General features: G+C 48.8%; 1 protein-coding gene and 1 pseudogene across 1 annotated transcript in view; one reads left to right on the top strand and one right to left on the bottom strand.

Moving 5' to 3' along the window:
- The window catches only part of CFAP100 (cilia and flagella associated protein 100), a 34,012-nt gene extending 30,333 nt beyond the window's left edge, over positions 1 to 3,679 (top strand). The window contains 3 exon segments of the mRNA XM_064496143.1: positions 707 to 912; positions 1,819 to 1,912; positions 2,655 to 3,679. Coding sequence (XP_064352213.1) covers positions 707 to 912; positions 1,819 to 1,912; positions 2,655 to 2,768 — 414 coding nt within the window. The 3' untranslated portion in view covers positions 2,769 to 3,679.
- Positions 3,680 to 8,034: 4,355 nt separating this feature from the next.
- Positions 8,035 to 9,152, bottom strand: LOC116158154 (polyadenylate-binding protein-interacting protein 1-like; annotated as a pseudogene).
- Between the last annotated feature and the right edge of the window lie 10,128 nt (positions 9,153 to 19,280).

The raw sequence follows: 19,280 nt of genomic DNA, 5'->3' as shown, positions 1-19,280 counted from the left end.
AGCCAGGCTGGGAGGTGAAAGAATTCTGAGGGCACAGAGACCGGGGATGTGTCCTGGGCAGTAGGACCAGGACTGGGCAGCACACCGAGGGCCAAGGGGGTGGACCCAGCTTCCTAATTCACTCAAATTCCTACTGAGCACCTGCTGTGTGCTGGGCACAGGGCCAGGTGCATGGGATGCCCTAAAAGCAGGCCAGCACACCCCTGCCTCCTGCAGAAGTCAGTGGGCACTGTCTGTGCCCTGTGCCTGTCAAACCTTTGTGCCGGCCGTTCGTCTTGTAATCCTCATGCCCAGTCTGTGGGACAGGTGGGGTTAAGTATTTTCTGAATGTCACAGCAGGCTGAGGGAGGGGAGCTCCCAGGGCCCAGGGCCACACAGAAAGCAGTCACAGCACGTGGTCCTGTGGGGAGCTGAGGTCAGTGCAGGGGCAGGACAAAGAAGGCTCCAAAGAATAGGGGACTGGGCTTCGGTGGGTTTGCTGGAACCCAGGATCTGGCTGGCTGTGAGAGGGCCAGGGGTCAGACACTCTGGTCAAGAAGAGTCTAGGTGTCCGAGTCATTTCCCCTACACTTTCCGAGTGCCCACTGTGTGCTGGGCAGGGCCCTGGGAGGTCAGGCGAGTTGTCATGAGGGCTCCGGCAGGCTGTGATGTGGGGGTGGCACAGGCCTGCGCGGCCCCGCTGGAGGGAGGCCTGCCCGCCTCACAGGACAAGCTGCTGGAGAGTCTGAACCACAAGGTGCTGGACGTGTACCGGCACTGTGTCGACAGCCAGCAGGAGTCCAGGCTGGGCACCGTGCAGATGCTGGCCACCATTGAGCACCAGCTGGATGAGCTGCTCGAGAGCCTGGAGCGAGTGCCCCAGGTCAGGATCGAGCAGGCAGAGAAGGCCAAGGAGAAGGAGCGGCGTATGAGGTGAGGCCCTGCCAGCCCTGCCGGTCACACAGCTTCTCACAGTGGGAGGGCCCTGAGGGTGAGGTGCCCTCCACACCCCTGCCCCAGCTCTGGGCTGGCACTGAGGTCAGAGGTCAAGTGTGGTCCTGCCCTCAGAGTTCCCCAACTGGAGACAGGAACCTGGTGCTCCATGATGAGAGGCAGAGTCCAGGGGTCTGGGGGCAACTGGGGAGCCCAGACTCAGCCCCGTGGAGAAAGCCCCTCTTCTGGAGTGTGGCCTGACGTGGTGCCAGGGACCCCAGGAGCCAAAGTGAGCCAGCCTCACCTGGGACAGGCGACAGCAACGGGCACTCTCCCGGCTGGAGTGGGGCGGGAGAGGGGCTGCACTGCCAGGGCCGGGAGGGGGCGAAGGTGCACACTCTGGAGGGAGCAGCTGAGGGGAGGCGAGGTCAGCAGTGGGGGTCTGGCTCTGAGGGGAGGCCTGGGGAGCCCCACAGGCCCAGTGCGGCCCAGGCGAGTTCCTGGCCGCCTGGCTCATTAGTCCGAGCGGAGTCCCGAGACATGGTCATCTACAGACAGCCATGTCTGTCCCACATGCACAAGGGCTCTTCCTCTGTGTCCTCGGACCCCGCAAGTACAGACGGGAAGGACACAGGACTACTGACCTTGGAGGGGCCGGGCCTTCAAGGGCGATGATGGGGGAGCCAGAGCAAGTGACCAGGGATGGGGGTCTAGGAACTTGGGCCTCCTGGGGGTATGAGCCCAGAGCCAGGACCCCCAAGGAACAGGGTCAGAAGCAAGGCCCTGACCTGGCAGGGGAGCGGGGAGGGCCATGGCCTGAGGGCTGTGTGGGAAGGAGCCGTGGAGTTGGTAGCCTTCGCTGGGCCTCCAGCCCTTAATCTGTCTTTTGTCACCACTGCCACCCAGGCTCCGGGAAGAGAAGGTCAAGTTGCAGAAGCAGCTGCAGGAGGAGCGTTTGCAGCGGGCACAGGCCCGGGCCCAGGCCGAGGTCAAGAAGAAGGTGGGCAGGGTGGCCTGAGGAGGCACAGGGGATGGGAGGGGCTGGCAGCCTGCAGCCGAGCCTGGCTCACCTCCTCTGCAGGTGCTACTACTGAGGTTCTGGGGACCGGTGGGGCCATCAGAGCAAGGCCAGGGTAGGGCAGCGTCTCCCATTCCTGGGCTTGCCACCCCCACTGGCTCCTGAGGACCTACTCCTTCCGGGGGCCCTCCCAGCCCTGCCAAGATGTGAGCCCTCCGCTCAGAGAGCCGGCACCAGCGGGTCAGCCCACCCCCCCGAGTCCCACCTACACTCCAGGCAGACCCCAGGCCAAGCTCACTGCCCTCACTAGGGGACCCCTGACTGCTGTGTCCTGAAGCCTCCACTCCACAACTTGCCTGCTGGCCCCTGGCAGGCCTGAGCCTGAACACAGGCGCAGAGGACAAATTAAGGACACTGCAGGTTCCTCCCCATAACCCCCACGGTGAGAGATGGGCCCTGACGTTCCCCTTCTGTGTTCCCAGGCGCCACCCCTGCCTCACACACACTCGTGCAGGGCCAGCACCCAGGAGCAGGCTCTACGGGCCTGACAGACACATGCCCCAGCACTGCACCGCAGCTCTGGCCCCAGCCCCGGCCTGAGCAGGAGTGACCAGAGAGGCTGGGATGGTTCACGGGGCCCCACAGCACCAGTCCCGGCCTCCCAGCACGCTCGGGGCAGGGTGTCCAGAGCAGAGCGCAGGCTCACCGGGCTCGCCTTTGGCAGAGAGGCAGGAGACTGGTGAGCCGCTCCCGGCCACCCGCCCTGAGAAGTGCGGAGAAGTCTGAGCACGGGCTGATGGACAAGGAGGAGGAGGAGCAGCTGTATTTCTTCACTTAGCCTGCAGCTGCCAGCCCAGCTGCCTGGAAGGGCAGACCGTGGGGATGCAGAGATAGGCCCCGGTCGGGCCATCGCTTCGCCCCCACACATCGTACTGCTTGTGCCTTCGCTCGTGAAATAAACTCCCTGTCTCCCCGCTGCCATGAAGCCTGTCTAAGGAGGAGCCCAGTCTCCGTGTATCAGCCTTCCATGGGTCATTCGAGCCCAGCAGACGCCGAGGGGTGGGCCACCGTGGGCCTTCCCGCAAACAGCTGCCGAGACGAAAGCCAGCTGGGCACAGATCACATTTCTACCCCAGGTGAGGTCGGAATCTGCCCCACTTCCAGCCAGGCCCCAGTTCCATCTTCTTGGGAGGATGTTTGAGTAGCTCAGAGACGGTGAGTGAGAACTGTAAGTCGAATGGAGCAGAACACGTGTCTGCGGAGTATTAATTGCAGACCGTGAGTGTGCCAGAGTGAACGTGTTAGAGAACGTGCTTCTGAAGCGTGGGAGTCGGATTGTTCAGAAAGAGTGTCTATGAGAGGCTGGTCCTTTGCACACATCGTCTGTCAACAGTGGTGGTCACGTGCACACAGGAGGCACAGCTGAACGGTGTTGAGTGAGTGGTGGGGTGTGGAGGCTGGGTGGCAGAGTGGAGGTGGGAAGAGTGGTTGTTGAAGAACCCACAGTGCGTGCACAGAGTCCGAGACTCCATCTGGCATGGCGTCCTCACTGGGCGAGAATGGCTGGGGAACAGGAGGACACCAGGTGGGGCTGGACCTCAGGGGATCTGCAGAACAGCCCTGTCCCTGTGTCTTTCCCCCAGGAAGGGACACCCAGAACTCTGAGAGGAGAACCCTTAGGGGAGAGGTCCCTGGGTGGCACATAGGCCTGCTTGCGTAATGTTATTTTAGGGTCCATTGTGTTAATGTGTGCTCTTACTGAGAAATCACCATTTCCTCTGGGTTTCCAGTTTGATGCAGTATGTTTCTCTTATTCTACAGTATTGTCACATTAAAAAAAAAATCAAAACTTTCATTGATGTGTAGTTGATTTACAATGTTAGTTTCAGGTGTCCAGCAAAGTGATTCAGTTCTTTGTATACATACATATATATATTTCCTTTTCAGATTCTTTTCCATTATATGCTATTGCAAGAAATTGAATATAGTTCCCTGTGCTGTACAGTAGAAACTTGTTATCTATTTTAAATATAGTAATGTGTGTGTGTTAATCCCCAACCCCTAATTTATCCCTCCCTGCCATTTCCCCTTTGGTAACCATAGTTTGTTTTCTATGTCAGTAAAGAAAATGAGTTTGTTTTTGGTTTGTATCATTTTTTTTTTTTTGGTTCCACATATAAGTGACACCATATGATATTTGTCTTTCTCTGTCCGACTTCACTGAGTATGATAATCTCTAGGTCCATCCATGTTGCAGCAAATGGCATTATTTCATTTTTATTTATGGCAGAGTAGTATTCCATTATATAAATATACCACAACTTCTTTATCCAGTCATCTGTAAATGAACACTTAGGTTGCTTCCATGTCTTGTAAATAGTGCTGCTATGAACACTGGGGTGCATGTATCTTTTCTAAGTAGAGTTCCCTCTGGATATATGCCCAGGAGTGGGATTGCTGGATCATAGGGTAAATCTATTTTTAGTTTTTTGAGGGTCCTCCATACAGTCCTCCACAGTGGCTGCACCAAACTACCTTCCCACCAGCAGTGTAGCAGGGTTCCCTTTTCTGCACATCCTCCCTAGCAATTATTGTTTGTGGACTTTTGAATGACGGCCATTCTGACTGGTGTAAGGTGATACCTCATTGTGGTTTTGATTTGCGTTTCTCTGGTATTAGCGATATTGAGCATTTTTTCATGTGTCTGTTGGCCATCTGTAAGTCTTCTTTAGAGAAATGTCTATTTAGGTCTTCTGCCCATTTTTTGATTGGGCTGTCTCTCTTTTTTTTTTTTTTTTGAGAGGAGTCCCAGGGTTTGTGATCAGCTCGTGCACAATTCTGATTTGTTGATGGTCAGGTAACAGGACTGTGTCACAGGGGTTAATATTATCACTCTTTGGGTGCCAGTAGGTCTGGCGGCTACATGCTCATGGTCATCAAGTAGTTTACTTCTCCCACTTGCTGGGGGTTTCAGCATCTCTAAAATAACTCAGGAACGTTCATCAGACACTATTATCTGGGTACTTCCGAGAGGAGGGAAAGCAGAGGGTGTGTGTGTTTGGGGGGGGTCTGTCCCCAGAACACCCCATAGTGTCCTGCTCTGTTACAACCCCTTGTCCCACAACAAAATGTGCAGCCTCAGAGCCAGAGGGAAGCTGAATCGTATCCAGTCCCCAGGTCTCAGGGATGTAAACGCCCTCTCCCTCTGGTATTGCTCTGGCCCTAGTCCACTCCACCTGTAGCCAATGTGATGCAGGAAAAAGGGATGTGGGGCATGAGAAGGGCTGTGTCCCAGGCTTCGGCTCAGCCCTTGGGACGTGCCCCGCCAAGTGTGGGTCCTTGGCTTCACGCAGGAAAGAATTCAAGAGCGAGCCACAGTTGAGTGAAGGTAGATTTATCCAGAGAGATACACTGAAAGGCAAGAGAAAGGCCATGAGGTGTGGGGGTTGGGTGCTCAGATTAAAAGTAGGTACACATTCCATAGAGAGAATGTGGGCCGTCTCCAAAGAGGGATAGGCGCCATTTTGATGTTAATTGCTGTGGCATTCCTTGAATGGCTGTGCCCTGCCCACTTCTGGTTTCAAATGGACCCTCCGCCCCCACCTGAGGCGAAGCTGCTACTGCAACACACTAGGGGCCTCAGTTCCTCAGCAGTCCTAGAAAACGCAAGCGCTGACTTCCCCAGCTGCACACCTCCACCCCGCCAGGGGACATAGAGCCTGGGTGGCCCTCTGACCTGGGGCCCTCGGTGGTGGCCAACCCCATCGCCTTTCCCTGGTGTGCTCTTGGAGTCTTGTCCCCGCCCCAGCAGAAATACTGGGCCTGAGGCCTGCAAGCGCTTCCCACCCCACCAGGCCTCGCCCACGCAGCCACGGGGTCAGCCTCGCACAGCCCTCCTTCCCCGCAGGAAAAGCACGCAGGAGAGAGGAGTCAGGAGTCCTGCTTCTCAGCGCAACAGACAGGAAACAGGGCCGGTGACTAAAGTGCTTCCAGGGGCCCGGGAGCGCAACACCCAGAATCCCATGCATGGCCTGGGACTACACTACCCAGAGTCCTCGGTGCCCCAGCCCCATCCTGGGGATGCAGTACCCAGAGGTCTAGGTAGGTTACCTGCTCCCCACTGTGGCCCATCCTGGTACTACAGCACGCAGGACACTTGGTATATTCCCAGTATCGCCCACCCCCTTCCTGGGACTACAGGACCCAGAATTCCCAGCGTGCCCGCCCATCCAGGGACTACACACCCAGAATGCTCAGTGTCCCCCCCATCCTTGGACTACAGCACCCAGAATCCTCAATGTCCTCCCTCAACAACAGCACCCAGAATCCTCGGCCTCCCTTTTCCTGGTACTACAGCACCCAGAATCCTCAGCGTCCCTTTTCGTGGTACTACAGCATCCAGAATCCTTGGCATGCCCGCCCATCCAGGGAATACGTACCCAGAATCCTCGGCGTGCCCGCCCATCTGGGGGCTACATACCCACAATCCTTGGCATGCCCCCATCCTTGGACTATAGCACCCAGAATCCTCAGCGCTGCCTTGTACTGCAATGCCCAGAGTTTTCCAGGCAGCCAGGGACCACACTATTCCAACCTGGTTCATTGGTAGCGGAGGCGTCTTTTCCGAGCCTGTAGTTTGTTACCTGGTTGGTGGCCAATCTGGCGCCACCATTTCCTGCTCTCGTTTTTTCCCTCGAAGGTGGGAAACCGGGACGTGGGAGCACGGGCCTGCAGTGGTCTGGGCAAATCGTTTGCCATGGGCTGGTCCCCAGTTTCCACAGGGCAGACTGAGGCTGGGGGACTCCCCCAGTTGCTGGCTAGACTGTCTCTGTGTGCTCCTGTTGGGCCTTGAGTCCTTTCCCCTGGCATCCGGGGTCTCATGTCAGTGATGGCCACCTGGTGCCAGAGGCATTTGCGTCTCAACCCCAGGTTTCTGTCCAGCCTAATCTTTGAACCTCTGTGACTTCCCTGCCAGCCCCAGGGCTTGAGAGCCCTTCTGCTGAGTGGGAAGGCCTTTCCAGCCTGGCACCCTCTTGCTTCTCCCTCCAGTTTGTTACTGAATTGGTTGACTGGACCTGTGCCTTGGTCCTAGTGGGGGCCAGGACCTCCCTCAGCCGGGGAGGTTCTTTCTCTGATCAGGTTCATGCAGCCAATAATGAGACAGGTGCTGAGACAGGAGCAGCACAAGCTTTACTCAGTGGCCAGAGACTGGCAAAGTGGTAACCCAGCTCGCAGATCAGCTTCTCAGCCCAATTCGGTTGCAGACACCAAATATATATAGGAGGGTTGAAGCGAAGGGGCACAGCTTGGGGTCTGTTCAGGGTTGGGTGGGTGGAGATTGGAAAGAGTGGGAGGAGTATTTGTAACTTAACAGGGATGTGGTTGGACTCGACACTGATGCAACTCCTTTTCACTCCTTGTGTGGGTTTTGGGTTGTTGTCATGGCAATTGTCAACTGTCCCAGTGCTGCTGGGTGTGTCAGTTAGCATGCTATTATATCACAGTGAGCGTGTAATAAGGCTCAAGGTCGCCTGGAAGTCAGATCCTCTGTAGTCTTGGGCCTAGTTGGTTGTAATCAGTCTTTGTGTTTTTCTCAATGCAGCTTCCTCCTGAAACTTAGATCAGAGTAATTGGGTTCCGCTCGAGGGAGGGGCAGGGGTATGAACGTGGGGCAACCGAGTCTGGTATTTTGACATTTTGATGTTCCCTGTGCCTTTCCTGTTGTATGAAAAGTCCTGAAGTCGTATAGCTGTGAAAAAAATCAGAATTGCATGTGTTTTTAAAATCAACTTGACAGTCTACAGTCTTTACAAATATTCACTAGCTACTTAGGACTCCTTATGTGAAAGGAGCTTTCTGTCTGACTGTGTTTTGTAAGGCACCACTCTGATATGTATGCTGTCTTAACAAAGGACTTTCCACTCAAACGTTTTCCTGACCATGCCCTGCATTTCATCTTTGTTTAGAGTTCTTTTTTCAGGGGGAGGTAATAAAGGTTATTTGGGGAGATACTGTTAAACAAAATTAAAGTTGTGTGCATTAGCAACATAACTCAACATCCTTGACTTGGTATGAGAGTAACACATGTTCTTGCTTTCCTGTGTTCTGTTAAGTCACCACAAGCTAAATAGCTTTATGAAACTGATATGCTGAAATTTAGCTTTACTGTTTTTGCTTGTGCTCTGATGCCAAGCCAAGCTGTTCATAAGTTTCTTCGATCTCTGAGTCCATCTCATCATCAGTATCACCCAAGTGTGGATCACCAGCCCCTGATAAATCTGTTCCATTTTCTTCATAATCTGGAAAAAAGTCTTCTCTTTCAAGTCATTCTCAGTATTTCTCCCGACAAGCTGGATGAACTTCAGGGAAAGGAGAGCCACCAAATGTGCAGAACATCGCTTCACGCATAGCATAGTCTCACCTTCAGGTGCCGCTTCTCTGCTGAGGTGCATGGGCTCCACCCCAGTTACCCGACCAGCGTTCTGCAAGCTTCATGAGTGTCTGATTTCTCTCTCTGGCCATTTGCATCTAGGATGGCATTTTCAGTTTCTTGCATGCCAGTCTTTCCTTTTTCCTTCCAGCATCTTCCAAACTGACCCTGTCAACTTCAGTAACAGCACTGCACAATTTAAGTTGTTGTGCAGAGGGTTAGAAAAAAAGAACACCCAACAACCCCTGAAGGCAGCCTGAAGAAGACCAGCCTCATAACCTGGTCCATTTGCTCCCTTGATCTCCAGGTTAAGATAAAGTTCTACCAGGAAGAGTACAAAAGAGTACAGTCGAGTTACCTCATTCTTTTTGCAGCTTGTTCCTTAACTTCATATTAATTCTGGTATCTTTAAAGTAGCAATTGGTGGAAACGGCCACTCTCCGGAAGTTGCCAATTGCTAGCTCTCATGTAAGAGGATTTGAGACAGACATGGCCTGTTGATACATGACTTCCCCGTGTTCTTGCAAAACATCATCTGTTGTAACACAGCCATTCACTGTCTGTGCAAACCATTCAGTTTCAGTTTCCAAATCTATGAAATGGTTTGTAAGATGATTCAAAAATTCCTGGGCATATTCATATAGAGTGGGACAATCCTCACAACCACCCTCATAGGATTCCGTATAATCAGAGGGACAAATTGCTTCGACACGAGTAAGGAGCCACAACCACCCGGGGCTTAGCCAGTGCTGACCCCGAGCTCTGCAGTGAGGTGTCAACCTGTGAACTCATCTTGCTCCCAGGAGGGCTCCCCTACAAGGTGGTTCTTGGAGAGAAGTGCTTATAGTCCATTTCTAAATTTTAGCATTTTATGTTATCTGGAGAGACAGAGAATTCCCCAAACATCCCCTGGCCCCCCCTTTGTTCAATAGTCCTTCTTTTAGCTCTCTCTCTCCTTTTTGCCATTTAGTTTAAGCAGCAAGGAAGAAGCAACTAGGAGACACTCAGTACTTTCTGGAAATCTTAGCTAGTTCACCCAATGCTTGGGCTCATTTTGAACTTTCCACCTTACTGTAGGAACAGTGTTACTAAACTTTCTGACACTGCATAACAAAGGTCCTCTTTCCTCTAGTTTGTAGTCAGAATTTTTGATACTCTCCTTTAGGTCCTCAACAACAGCCTCCTCAAAATATGGACTTCTATTAATAGTATGTTCACACCAAGTCAAGCTTTCACTAACGCTTCTGAAATCCTTTTCGCTTTCTCCCGCTGCCTGATATCAAAGCCACTCTCACATTTTAGGTTTTTAAGTTATAATAGCCCACTGCTATGGGTACCAAAATTTGTATGAATTATGTAATGCTGCATAGCAAATTACCATGCAGTTTATCAACTTAGCAAACACTATGTTCTCTCACAGTTTCTGTGGGTTCAGTATCCAGGAGGGGGTTAGCTGGGTGATTCTGACCCACTACCTCTTATGAAGTTGCAGCCAGGTCATCGTCATCATTATCATCTGGTGCTGGAGGATCTGCCTCTAAGGTGAGTGTTACTCCTTTGCCTGGTACATTATTGCTGGTGGAAGGCAGTTCCTCCTGGTTCCCTGCATGCGTTTGCTTGAGTGTGCTCACAGCGTGTGGCTCCAGGCATCCCCCAGAGTCTGTGAACTGAGAGAGACAGCAAGGAGGCATATCTTGTGCCTTAGACATGTTCTCCAAAGTTCAAACATCACATGCTTTTTAATATTTATTTTATTTTTAGTTTTTAACACCTTGACTGTGCTATGGTTCCTGTACAGCAAACTACACATATTTCAAATGTACAGTCTGATGAATTTTGATAGATGTGCACACCCACGAAACCACCACTACAGTCAAGATAGCTAACATTTCCATCACTCCCCAAGAAGTGCAGATTTTGAACTCCTGATTTATCCCTTCCCACCCCGTTTACCCCCTGGTAACCATAAGTTTGTTCTGTGTGTATGTCTGTGAGCCTGTTTCTGTTTTGTCATTAAGTTCATTTGTGTCCCTCCCCCCCCCTTTTTTTTTCCAGATTCCACATATAAGCGATATCATATAGCATTTTCCTTTCTATTTCTGGCTATGTCATGTGAGCTTTTGTTTGCTAAATACAAAACTCCAAATGCAGCCCACACTCAAGGGTAGAGGAATTAGGCTCTCCCTCTTGAAGAAATGATCAAGGAATTTGCGGGCCTATGTAAACCATCACAGCAGGACCATTTTATATCTCTCCCCTCAAGGGTCACAGTCCTTTCTGCCTGCTGTGCAGTTTCTGAGAACATTTGCTTCATATGTTTGGTCGTCTTTCTAGTTGCTGATGGCAATGGGCTAGTCTCAGGCTAGTTATATCAGAAATCTCAACGCACTGATTTGGACCTTACATGCAGATTTTCTTCTCTCTGGCTTCAATTTCCTCACCTATAAAGTGAAATTATTGACTTAAAAGAAGAGACAGCAACAGAAAGATATCACTTTGCTCTCTGCTTCCATTCCCAAAGCATCCACTTGTTTCCTTATTTACCTTTGAGTCACCTTAGATTTGGGAAGACAATGTTAAGTAGCAGCAATAGTCTACTTTATCATATAAATTACCTGCCCCTTTATTGTACAAATTATCTAAAATTTGACTCTGGCTGCCCATTGCCTAACACAGGCCCAAGCATTACAGGCACCAATAAGTGTGAATGACTCCTGGGCACATATCCAGAGACAACTTTAACTTGAAAAGACACCTGCACACCAGCGTTCTTAACAGCACTATTTACAATAGCCAAGACATGGAAACAACCTAAATGTCCATCAACAGATGGCTGTTAAAGAAGTTGTGGTACATTTATACAATGGGATACTACTCAGCCACAAACAAAATACAATAGTGCCATTTGCAGCAACAGGGATGGAGCTGGAGATTATCATTGTAAGTGAAGTGGGTCAGAAAGAGAAAGAAAAATTCCACATGATATCACTTATATGTGGAATATTTTTTAAAAAGACAAATGAACTTACTTACAAAACAAAAACAGACACAGACATAGAAGACAAACTTACAGAAATGAAGTGGGGGAAAGGGGGTGGAAAGGGATAAATTGGGAGTTCGAGATTTGCAGATACTAACTATTATATATGAAAAAACAAGGTTCTACTGTAGAGCACAGGGAGCTGTATTCAATATCCTGCAGTCACCTATCATGGGAAAGAATATGAAAAGGAATATATGTGTGTATATGTATGACTGAACTATTACGCTGTGCCCCAAGAGTGACAAAACATTGTAGATGGACTATATTTCAATTTAAGAAAAGTGTGAATGACTCAGTACTGCTGTCTTTTTCTGTCTTGTGCTAGCTCTGGAATGTGAGCACAAGGGACAGGGCAATACAGAAGTAAGGTAGGGGCCGGGATGCTGGCTGAGGAAGACGTAGCTCTGGAAAGGCGCGAGAGGCTCACTTCTTATTGTTAATGAAAGCTGATTATGGTCCAGATGGCGATACTTCTCCACTTGTGTGCTCTGTGGAACCATGTTTGGGAAGTGTTGGAAAGGAGCCCCAGGCCCCGTTCGATATTCTCATGTTTGTAGGTGTCTAATGAAAGAAAGCACAACCTAGAAGTTGGGAATTATGTTTTATTTGGGGATATGGCTGAGGACGATAGCCTGGAAACAGCTCCTCGTGTAGCTCTGAGGAACTGTTCCAAAGAGGTAAGGGAGGAGCCAGGTGATGTAAGAGATTCGCTGAAAAAAAAAAAAAAGTATTCAAACATCAAAACACTATTGCTAATAATGAAAAACATACATCTCAGGTTAAGAATTTTAGTGTTTTTCTGTGTATGGGAAGATTCAAGAATCTGGGCTCACTGAAATTATTCCTTTGATATGCACTTTAACAGTCTAGGGTCAGTATCCTGTTTTGTTTCTGTTTGTTTGTTTGTTTGTTTGTTTTATCCTAAATTCCCCTCAGGGCGCACCTTTGGGAGGGGCCTGCTGCAGTGACTGATGGCTTGATGGCAGCATAATCTGTTGTCTACATGGTCCTGTACCCATGTTATTATGTCTGCACACGAAATCTGTGTCTGTGCATGGATGAGTGATCTTTGCTTCTTCTTCCGGGTCCTAGAACATCCCACCAAAGGCATTTATGGTAGGTTGGCTCTTGGTCTCTCTCCTGGGAACAGAAGCCGCTCTGATGAGGTAATTGATAGCTGTAGTCATTCCTCAGAAGTTTCTGCTTTTATTCAGATAAGGGGAGTGCCAAGAAGGCTTTTTTCTGCATCTATTAAATCTCAGTTATCTTCAGCTTAAAGTGGCTTTATGCCAACTATGGGATTCTGCCTGGTTTTCCATACCTCCAAATTTGTTCTTCTTTTTCAGGATTCCTTGGTCTATTCTGAGCTCCTTGCCTTTTCCACATGAATTTTAGATTGGTTGTCAATTTCTGCAAAACACCACCTGGGATTTTGGGAGAAAAAGCTGACAGTCACCAGGGCACAAGGAAAGTGGGGGACTGGGAAGCCCCTGGTGTCTCAGCTCAGCAACCAGGGAAGGCGGGGCTGCCTCCTGGGGTGTGGGGAGTGGCAGGATCACAGCCCTGTGAGGGGCCTGTCAGCCTCAAGGTGAGAGGGGGATAAAGTGGCTAGACAGGTGTATCTGGGCTGGGAGAGGGGTCCAGGGAAGAAGAGGAGAGGCCAGGTTGGGGCTGGTGGGTTACAGCAGACATGTTATCCCCAAGGTGAGAGGGGGATGCAGTGCCTAGACAGGTGCATCTGGGCTGGGAGAGGGGTCCAGGGAGGAAGGGGAGAGCCCAGGTGGGGGCTGGTGGGTTACAGCAGACTCCATGCAGGGGACTGTGGTCCTGATGGAAGCAGCTCAGACCAGAGAGGATTGGCTGTCAGGTGATCAGCTTCAATCTCCTATTCCTTTATAAAGCCACTTTGTCAGAGTTTGAAACACCACCAGGAAGTCCCTGAGTCCAGTTCTGCCCTGGCTTCATCCAAGGGGCTCAGGTGGAAAACAGAACCACTGTAGGCCCCGCCCAGGTTCCCATAGGGAATGGACCCATCAGGGCACTGGGCTCACAGTCTTCAGGAGACCCTTGCCCTCAGAACTGGTCTTCTTCCTTGCTCTGACCTGCTGGTCACAGATCAAGGTACCTCGTCCTGGCTCCACCCTCCAGGGCCTGGATTCTGGGACAGCTTGGCGGTGGTGCGAGACCCTCATGTCCCCTTAGCTGCCTCTGGGTGAGGATGTCTGAAAAGCTGCATTGGCTGATTTCACAGGTCTGGGTGTTTCCAGCAGGTATGGGGGGGAAGAAAGGGGTGTGAGGTTCCTACATCTGCAGGGCCTTCCCAGGGCAAAGAGCTGTGCCTTCCCCTGGCCAGTCCACTCCCCACGCCATCCACCTAGGAAACTCAGATCCAGGAGTATGAGGGCCAAGGCCCTCCCCTTGCTCATCTCTGACTTGCCATTCCCACAGCGAGGAGCCTGGCTCCCACCACCTGCCCTTTATCAACTCATTTCTCTTTTCCAGGTTCCATTCACAGTGGTTTCAGAATCGTTAGCCACTACACCCCGGAAAGAACTCTATGATACAAAGCCCACAGGTTAACAGTGGTCCATTCTGCCTTTGCAGAATGATTCTGTACATTTCCAAAGTTCACTTAGGTCAGCACCCTTTGCCCCACTACCGACTGAGTTTTTACACCCATTTCTAATACAGTTAGATTCTGTCACCCTGTATGTTCCATCCTGTGATGCTGCTACACCCTAAACAGCTAAATTTGAATAGATTACGATTGACCTTTGGGCTGTGCAAAGGTGTGGGCTTAGACATACTTATAGTGACACCAGCTGAAGTTTCACATGGAACACTTCACCCCCCGACCCCACCCCATGATCTGCTCACATGCGTAGTTTTGCCTTTTCCATAATTGTCGTAAATAGGGTCCTACCGTGTGCAGCCTCCTCGGACTGGATTCTTTCCCTTAGTAACATGCAAGTGGGACAGGGAGGGGCGGGCACAGCCTCTCCAGGAAGGCCACAGCAGTTAACGTCAACACGGTGGAAGACTCAACCCCCAGGAGGCCTTGAGGCTCAGGATGATGAGAGATTTAACTTCCAACAGATCCTGAGCTTCATGATACGCCCATTGTAATATATTAACACACCCACAGGCACCATGGCCATCCCAAGGCTAGCCACAAAAGGTCAAAGGGTGGGAAATGGCCAACTTCCTGGGAATCCCAGGCCCTTCCCCTTAGACTGGTCCTTCCACTGGTTAGCATATGAAGCCACCAAGCCCATAAAAACCAGCAACACGGCACCTTGCGGCTACCCCCCCCTCTCTCTCTCTTCGGAGAGGGCCCTCATTCTGTCTATGGAATGTGTACCTATTTTAATCTGAGCACCAAAGCCCCACACCTCTTGGCCTTTCTCTTGCCTTTCAATGTATCTCTCTGAATAAATGTACCTTCGCTCAACTGTGGCTCACTCTTGAACTCTTTCCTGCGCGAAGCCAAGGACCCACACTTGGCAGGAGATGTCCCAGGGGCTCAAGTGAGACCTGGGACACGGCCCTCCTCATGCCCCACACCTGTTGTCCTGCATCACTAGTAAGACTTCCCCGTGTCTTTCCCTGGGCTGATGGTGTAATATCTATTGCTGAGAAGAATTCCATTGCGTGTGTATGGGAGGAAAACCAGCTTTCCCTCTATCCTTCTAGGTTCTGGGATGCAACCTCCCAGCCCCTAATAAGACAGATTACCAGGAGAAGAACAAACAGGTTTAATAACTTGCATACTCCTGTATACAGGGGAGACACCCAGGAAAACTGAGTCTCTCCCTGAAATGGCCAGAAGCATCACCTTAAATACACCTTCAGCTAAAAACAAAAGCGAGGCCTCGGGGAGGGAGGAAGTCATTTATGGCAGGTTACCATGAAAGCTCAGTAAACAAGAGTGTAAGGTTTAAAGTTTGTGTCCCCATTCACTTCATTCCATATGGCTTCCAATTGATTGTTTCTAAGTATCTGGGGGAATTTACAGATATTTGGCTCTATTTCAGTTTGAATTTCCAGTTTAAAGGACTGAGCAGAGCCGCTGTCAGGGCGGGGCCTCCACTGGCAGTGAGGGCGGCTGGGCCCGCGCTTCCCCATTGGCTGGCCGGGCCCGGAGCCCGCCTCCCCCACCTGCGGCGGGAACGGGCGTGCGCTCTGCCCGAGGATCTGGCGTCCTGCGCAGCTGCCTGGGGCTGCATCTCCTCTGGACCTGCCAGGGCTTCGGGACAACAGGGGGTTAGGTCCCCGCTGACAGGAGCCCAGTCTCCTCAGGACCCACCAGGAGGTGCTGCACTGAGGGAAGGTGAGGAGGAAGGAAAAGTGAGGGAAAGTGAGGAGAAGCTTCCCGTGAGGGGCTGACGGCTGAGGGGAAGCCCTCCTCAGAGGCCCCGGGGGAGGAATGGCTGGATGTGGGAAGCTGTGGGTTTTACAGATTCTGTGTGTTGTGCAGACAATGTGCTGTGTCCTTTGCCGTGTGGTGTCCAGTTTTCCCAGCATCATTCATCGAGGGGACTGTCATTCCCCCGGTGCAGGTTCCTGGCTCCTTTCTTGTGAATTGACTGACCACATCCCCGTAGGTTTGTTTGCAGACTCTCTCTGGTCCATGTCCCTGTTGTGCCAATTCCACAAAGTTTTGGTGACTGTGCTTTTGTAATTCCATGTGAAGTCAGGGAGGGAGATGCCTCCAGCCTATTCCCCTTTTGTAGAATCTCTTTGGCTGTTCAGGGTCCTTTGTGTTTCCACGTGAAGGTTAGGAATGTTTGTTCTGTTTCTGTGAAAAAATGCCACTGAAGTTCATTTTATTTTATTGAAGTGTAGCCAGTTCACAGCGTTCTGTTGTTTTCTGGTGGAGGGCACAGTGATTTGACGAGGCTTGCTTTGAGTTGGAGCACTGCTGTGGGTAGAATGGACATTTTAGCAACATTAATTCTTTCTGTCCATGAGCAGAGGGTATCCTTCCCTTTATTTGTGTCTGTTCAGTTTCTTTCCTCAGTGTCTTAGAATTTTCAGTGTGCAGGTCTTTCACATCCTTGATTTAGTTTATTGCTAGGTATTTTTTGGGATGCAATTGTAAATGGGATTTTAAAAAAGTCTCTTTCTGATGTTTCATTATTAATGTATAGAAAGGCAACTGATTTTTGTGTATTGATTTTGTACCTTGTAGCTTTACTGAAATGATTCATTAGTTCTAAGAGTTTTTTTTAATAGTTTGATGTGGAAAACTAGAAATCAGAAGTCACCCTGTTTGTACTCCGTCCAGGTCATCCACAGCACCTGAGACACAGCGGCTCCTAATCTTCCCACAGTGCCTCTAAGTTACGTGTGGACTCCTGCAAGGGCGACGAGCATCAGCACTTTGGGTGAACTGGATCACGTTAAGGGTGGGCCTCTATAGGGAAATCTGATGTCTTCTCTGCTTTTTTGGTGTGGTGTTGACATGGTTGTTTTCAAAAGTAATACAGTTTCTAACAACGTTTCTTATAAAGTTTTGTTATAAAGTTGCATATAAAATACTTTAAATAGCATTACACAGTACTCACATTTGCCCCCTCACATGGAACACTCCAGTGGGTTTTACCTAACTCTGGGATACTCCCCCAGGGAACCAGCACATAAACCCCAAGTGAAGAGGTTGTATGGTTCACCTTGTAACCCCAGCCATAGACCCACTTCAGCCTTCCCCTTTGCCCCAACTTATAGGAATCCTTTTTCCATTCTGTGCCAGTTTTCTTTTTCTGAAACTATTACTGAGAGTTTCCCTCTTTTTCATCCCTTAATGGATTTAAAGCGCACAAGATGAGTACGATCCGAGTGGCCTCTTCTGTGTGTCTCCTTTCACTTCGAATGTTTTCAATCTTTATCCAAGTTGAATCATTCGTGATTCATTCACATTTTTCATTGTCATTAAAAATACAGAAGATAACGTTTACCATTTAAACCATTTAACTATGCAGTTCTATGTATTAACTAAATCCATATTGTTGTACAGATGCCTCACCGTCCATCTCCAGAACTTACTCATTTTCCCCAAGTGAAGCCCTGTGTCCAGTAAACACGAACTCCCCTCAGCCCCTGGCAGTGACACTCTTTGTATCTCCGCATTTGACTTCTCTGGATGCCTTATACAAGGGGAATCCTGTAATGTTTGTCCTTCTGTGTCTGGCTTATTTCACTTAGCATAGTGATGTCAAGATTTATTCACGTTGCAGCATGTGTCATAATTTCCTTAGTTTTTAAGGCTGTGCAGTATCCCACTGTGTGTACACCACATGTAGTTTATCCATTCACCTGCTGATGGACAGGTGAGTTGTTTCCACCTTTTGCTGTTGTGATTAGTGCTGCCATGGATATGGGTGTACCCATTTCTATTCCAGTTCCTGCTTTCAACAATTTTGAACATATATCCTGAAGTGGCATTGATGGATCACACGTCAACCCCATGTGTAAGGTTTTGAGGAACTCCTGTCTGGTTCTCCACCATGGCTGCACCATTTTAGTCCTTTATATGGGAGAATAACATGGCAGTTTATGGATACACCATATTTGTTTATCTGTTTAGCCTTTGATGGACATTTCAATTGTTCTGCCTTTGGGGCCATTGCTCATAGTGCTGCTGTGAATATTTGTGTGCCTTTTTTTGTTTGAACACCTGTTTTTTAAGTTTTGGGGTCTATATCTAGGAGTGGAGTTGTTGAATCATAAGGTAACTGTATGTTTTTATCATTTTGAGGAAATGACAAACTGGAAACATGGGCTGCACCATTTTCCAATTTTTCAAGTAATTCTTAAAAGTTTCAATTTCTCTACATTTTTGCCAATATTTGTTGTTTTAGTTTTCCTGACTGTAGGGCTTCCAGTGTGCTTGGGAGGGACAGCATTATGGTATTCATTTACATTTCCATCACGACTGATTTTTAACATCTTTTCATGTGCTTGTCGACTATTTGTCTTGTCTGGAGAAGGGTCTATTTAAAAAATGTATTTAATTTTTAAATTTATTGGTGTTTTTCTTTTTCATTTTATTAGGTAGAATTATTACTGTTTGACTGCACATATAAATTATATTGCATGTAAATACATATATACAATATACTGTACTTTTTTTTGTTTACATATAGAGAAGGGTCCATTTAAGTCCCTTTACCATGTTAAAAAATGGATTTGTTTTGTCTTTTTATGAGTTGTGAAAGTTCTTGATATATTCTTGATAAATTTTTTCAAGTATATAATGTGCAAATGTTTTATTTGATTTTGTGTGCTGTTGTTTCAGTTTCTGGATAGCATCTTTGATGTACAAAGTCTTTAATTTTGAGGAAAGGCAATTTATTTTTTTCTTTCCTTGCTTGTGTTTGCTATCAGATCTAAAGAAATTGCTAAATCCAAGGTCGTGGTGACTTATCCCCATTATTTCTTTGAGAGTTTATGCAGCTTCCCTCCCTGTCTGTGAGGTATTGGTTCCAGGATGCCCCATGGATACTAAATATCTGTCGGTGCTCAAGTCCATTATATAACATGGTGTAGTATTTGCAAATAATCTAAGCACAGCTTCCTGTATACTTAAAATCATCTCTAGATCACTTATAATAAATAATACAATGTAAATGATATGTAAATAATTGTGAAGAAAATGTAATGTTATTTAAATAGTTTCTGGCATGCCACAAATTCAAGTTTTTCTTTATGGAAATTTCTCAAATTATTATTATTTTTTTAATCTGAAGGTGACTGATTCTGCAAATGTGGAATCAGCAGATGAGGGCTGATTGTCACTTTACCACTCTTTAAATTTAAGCTTTTTCTGTATCTTGAGTTAGTTTTGCAAGTGGTATGAAGGAAGGGTCCAATTTCAT

The sequence above is a fragment of the Camelus dromedarius genome, chromosome 17, assembly GCF_036321535.1.
Source record: "Camelus dromedarius isolate mCamDro1 chromosome 17, mCamDro1.pat, whole genome shotgun sequence".
NCBI lineage: Eukaryota > Metazoa > Chordata > Mammalia > Artiodactyla > Camelidae > Camelus > Camelus dromedarius.
Note: the sequence above shows the minus strand (reverse complement) of the source record. Positions and strands in the feature narration are given on the sequence as shown.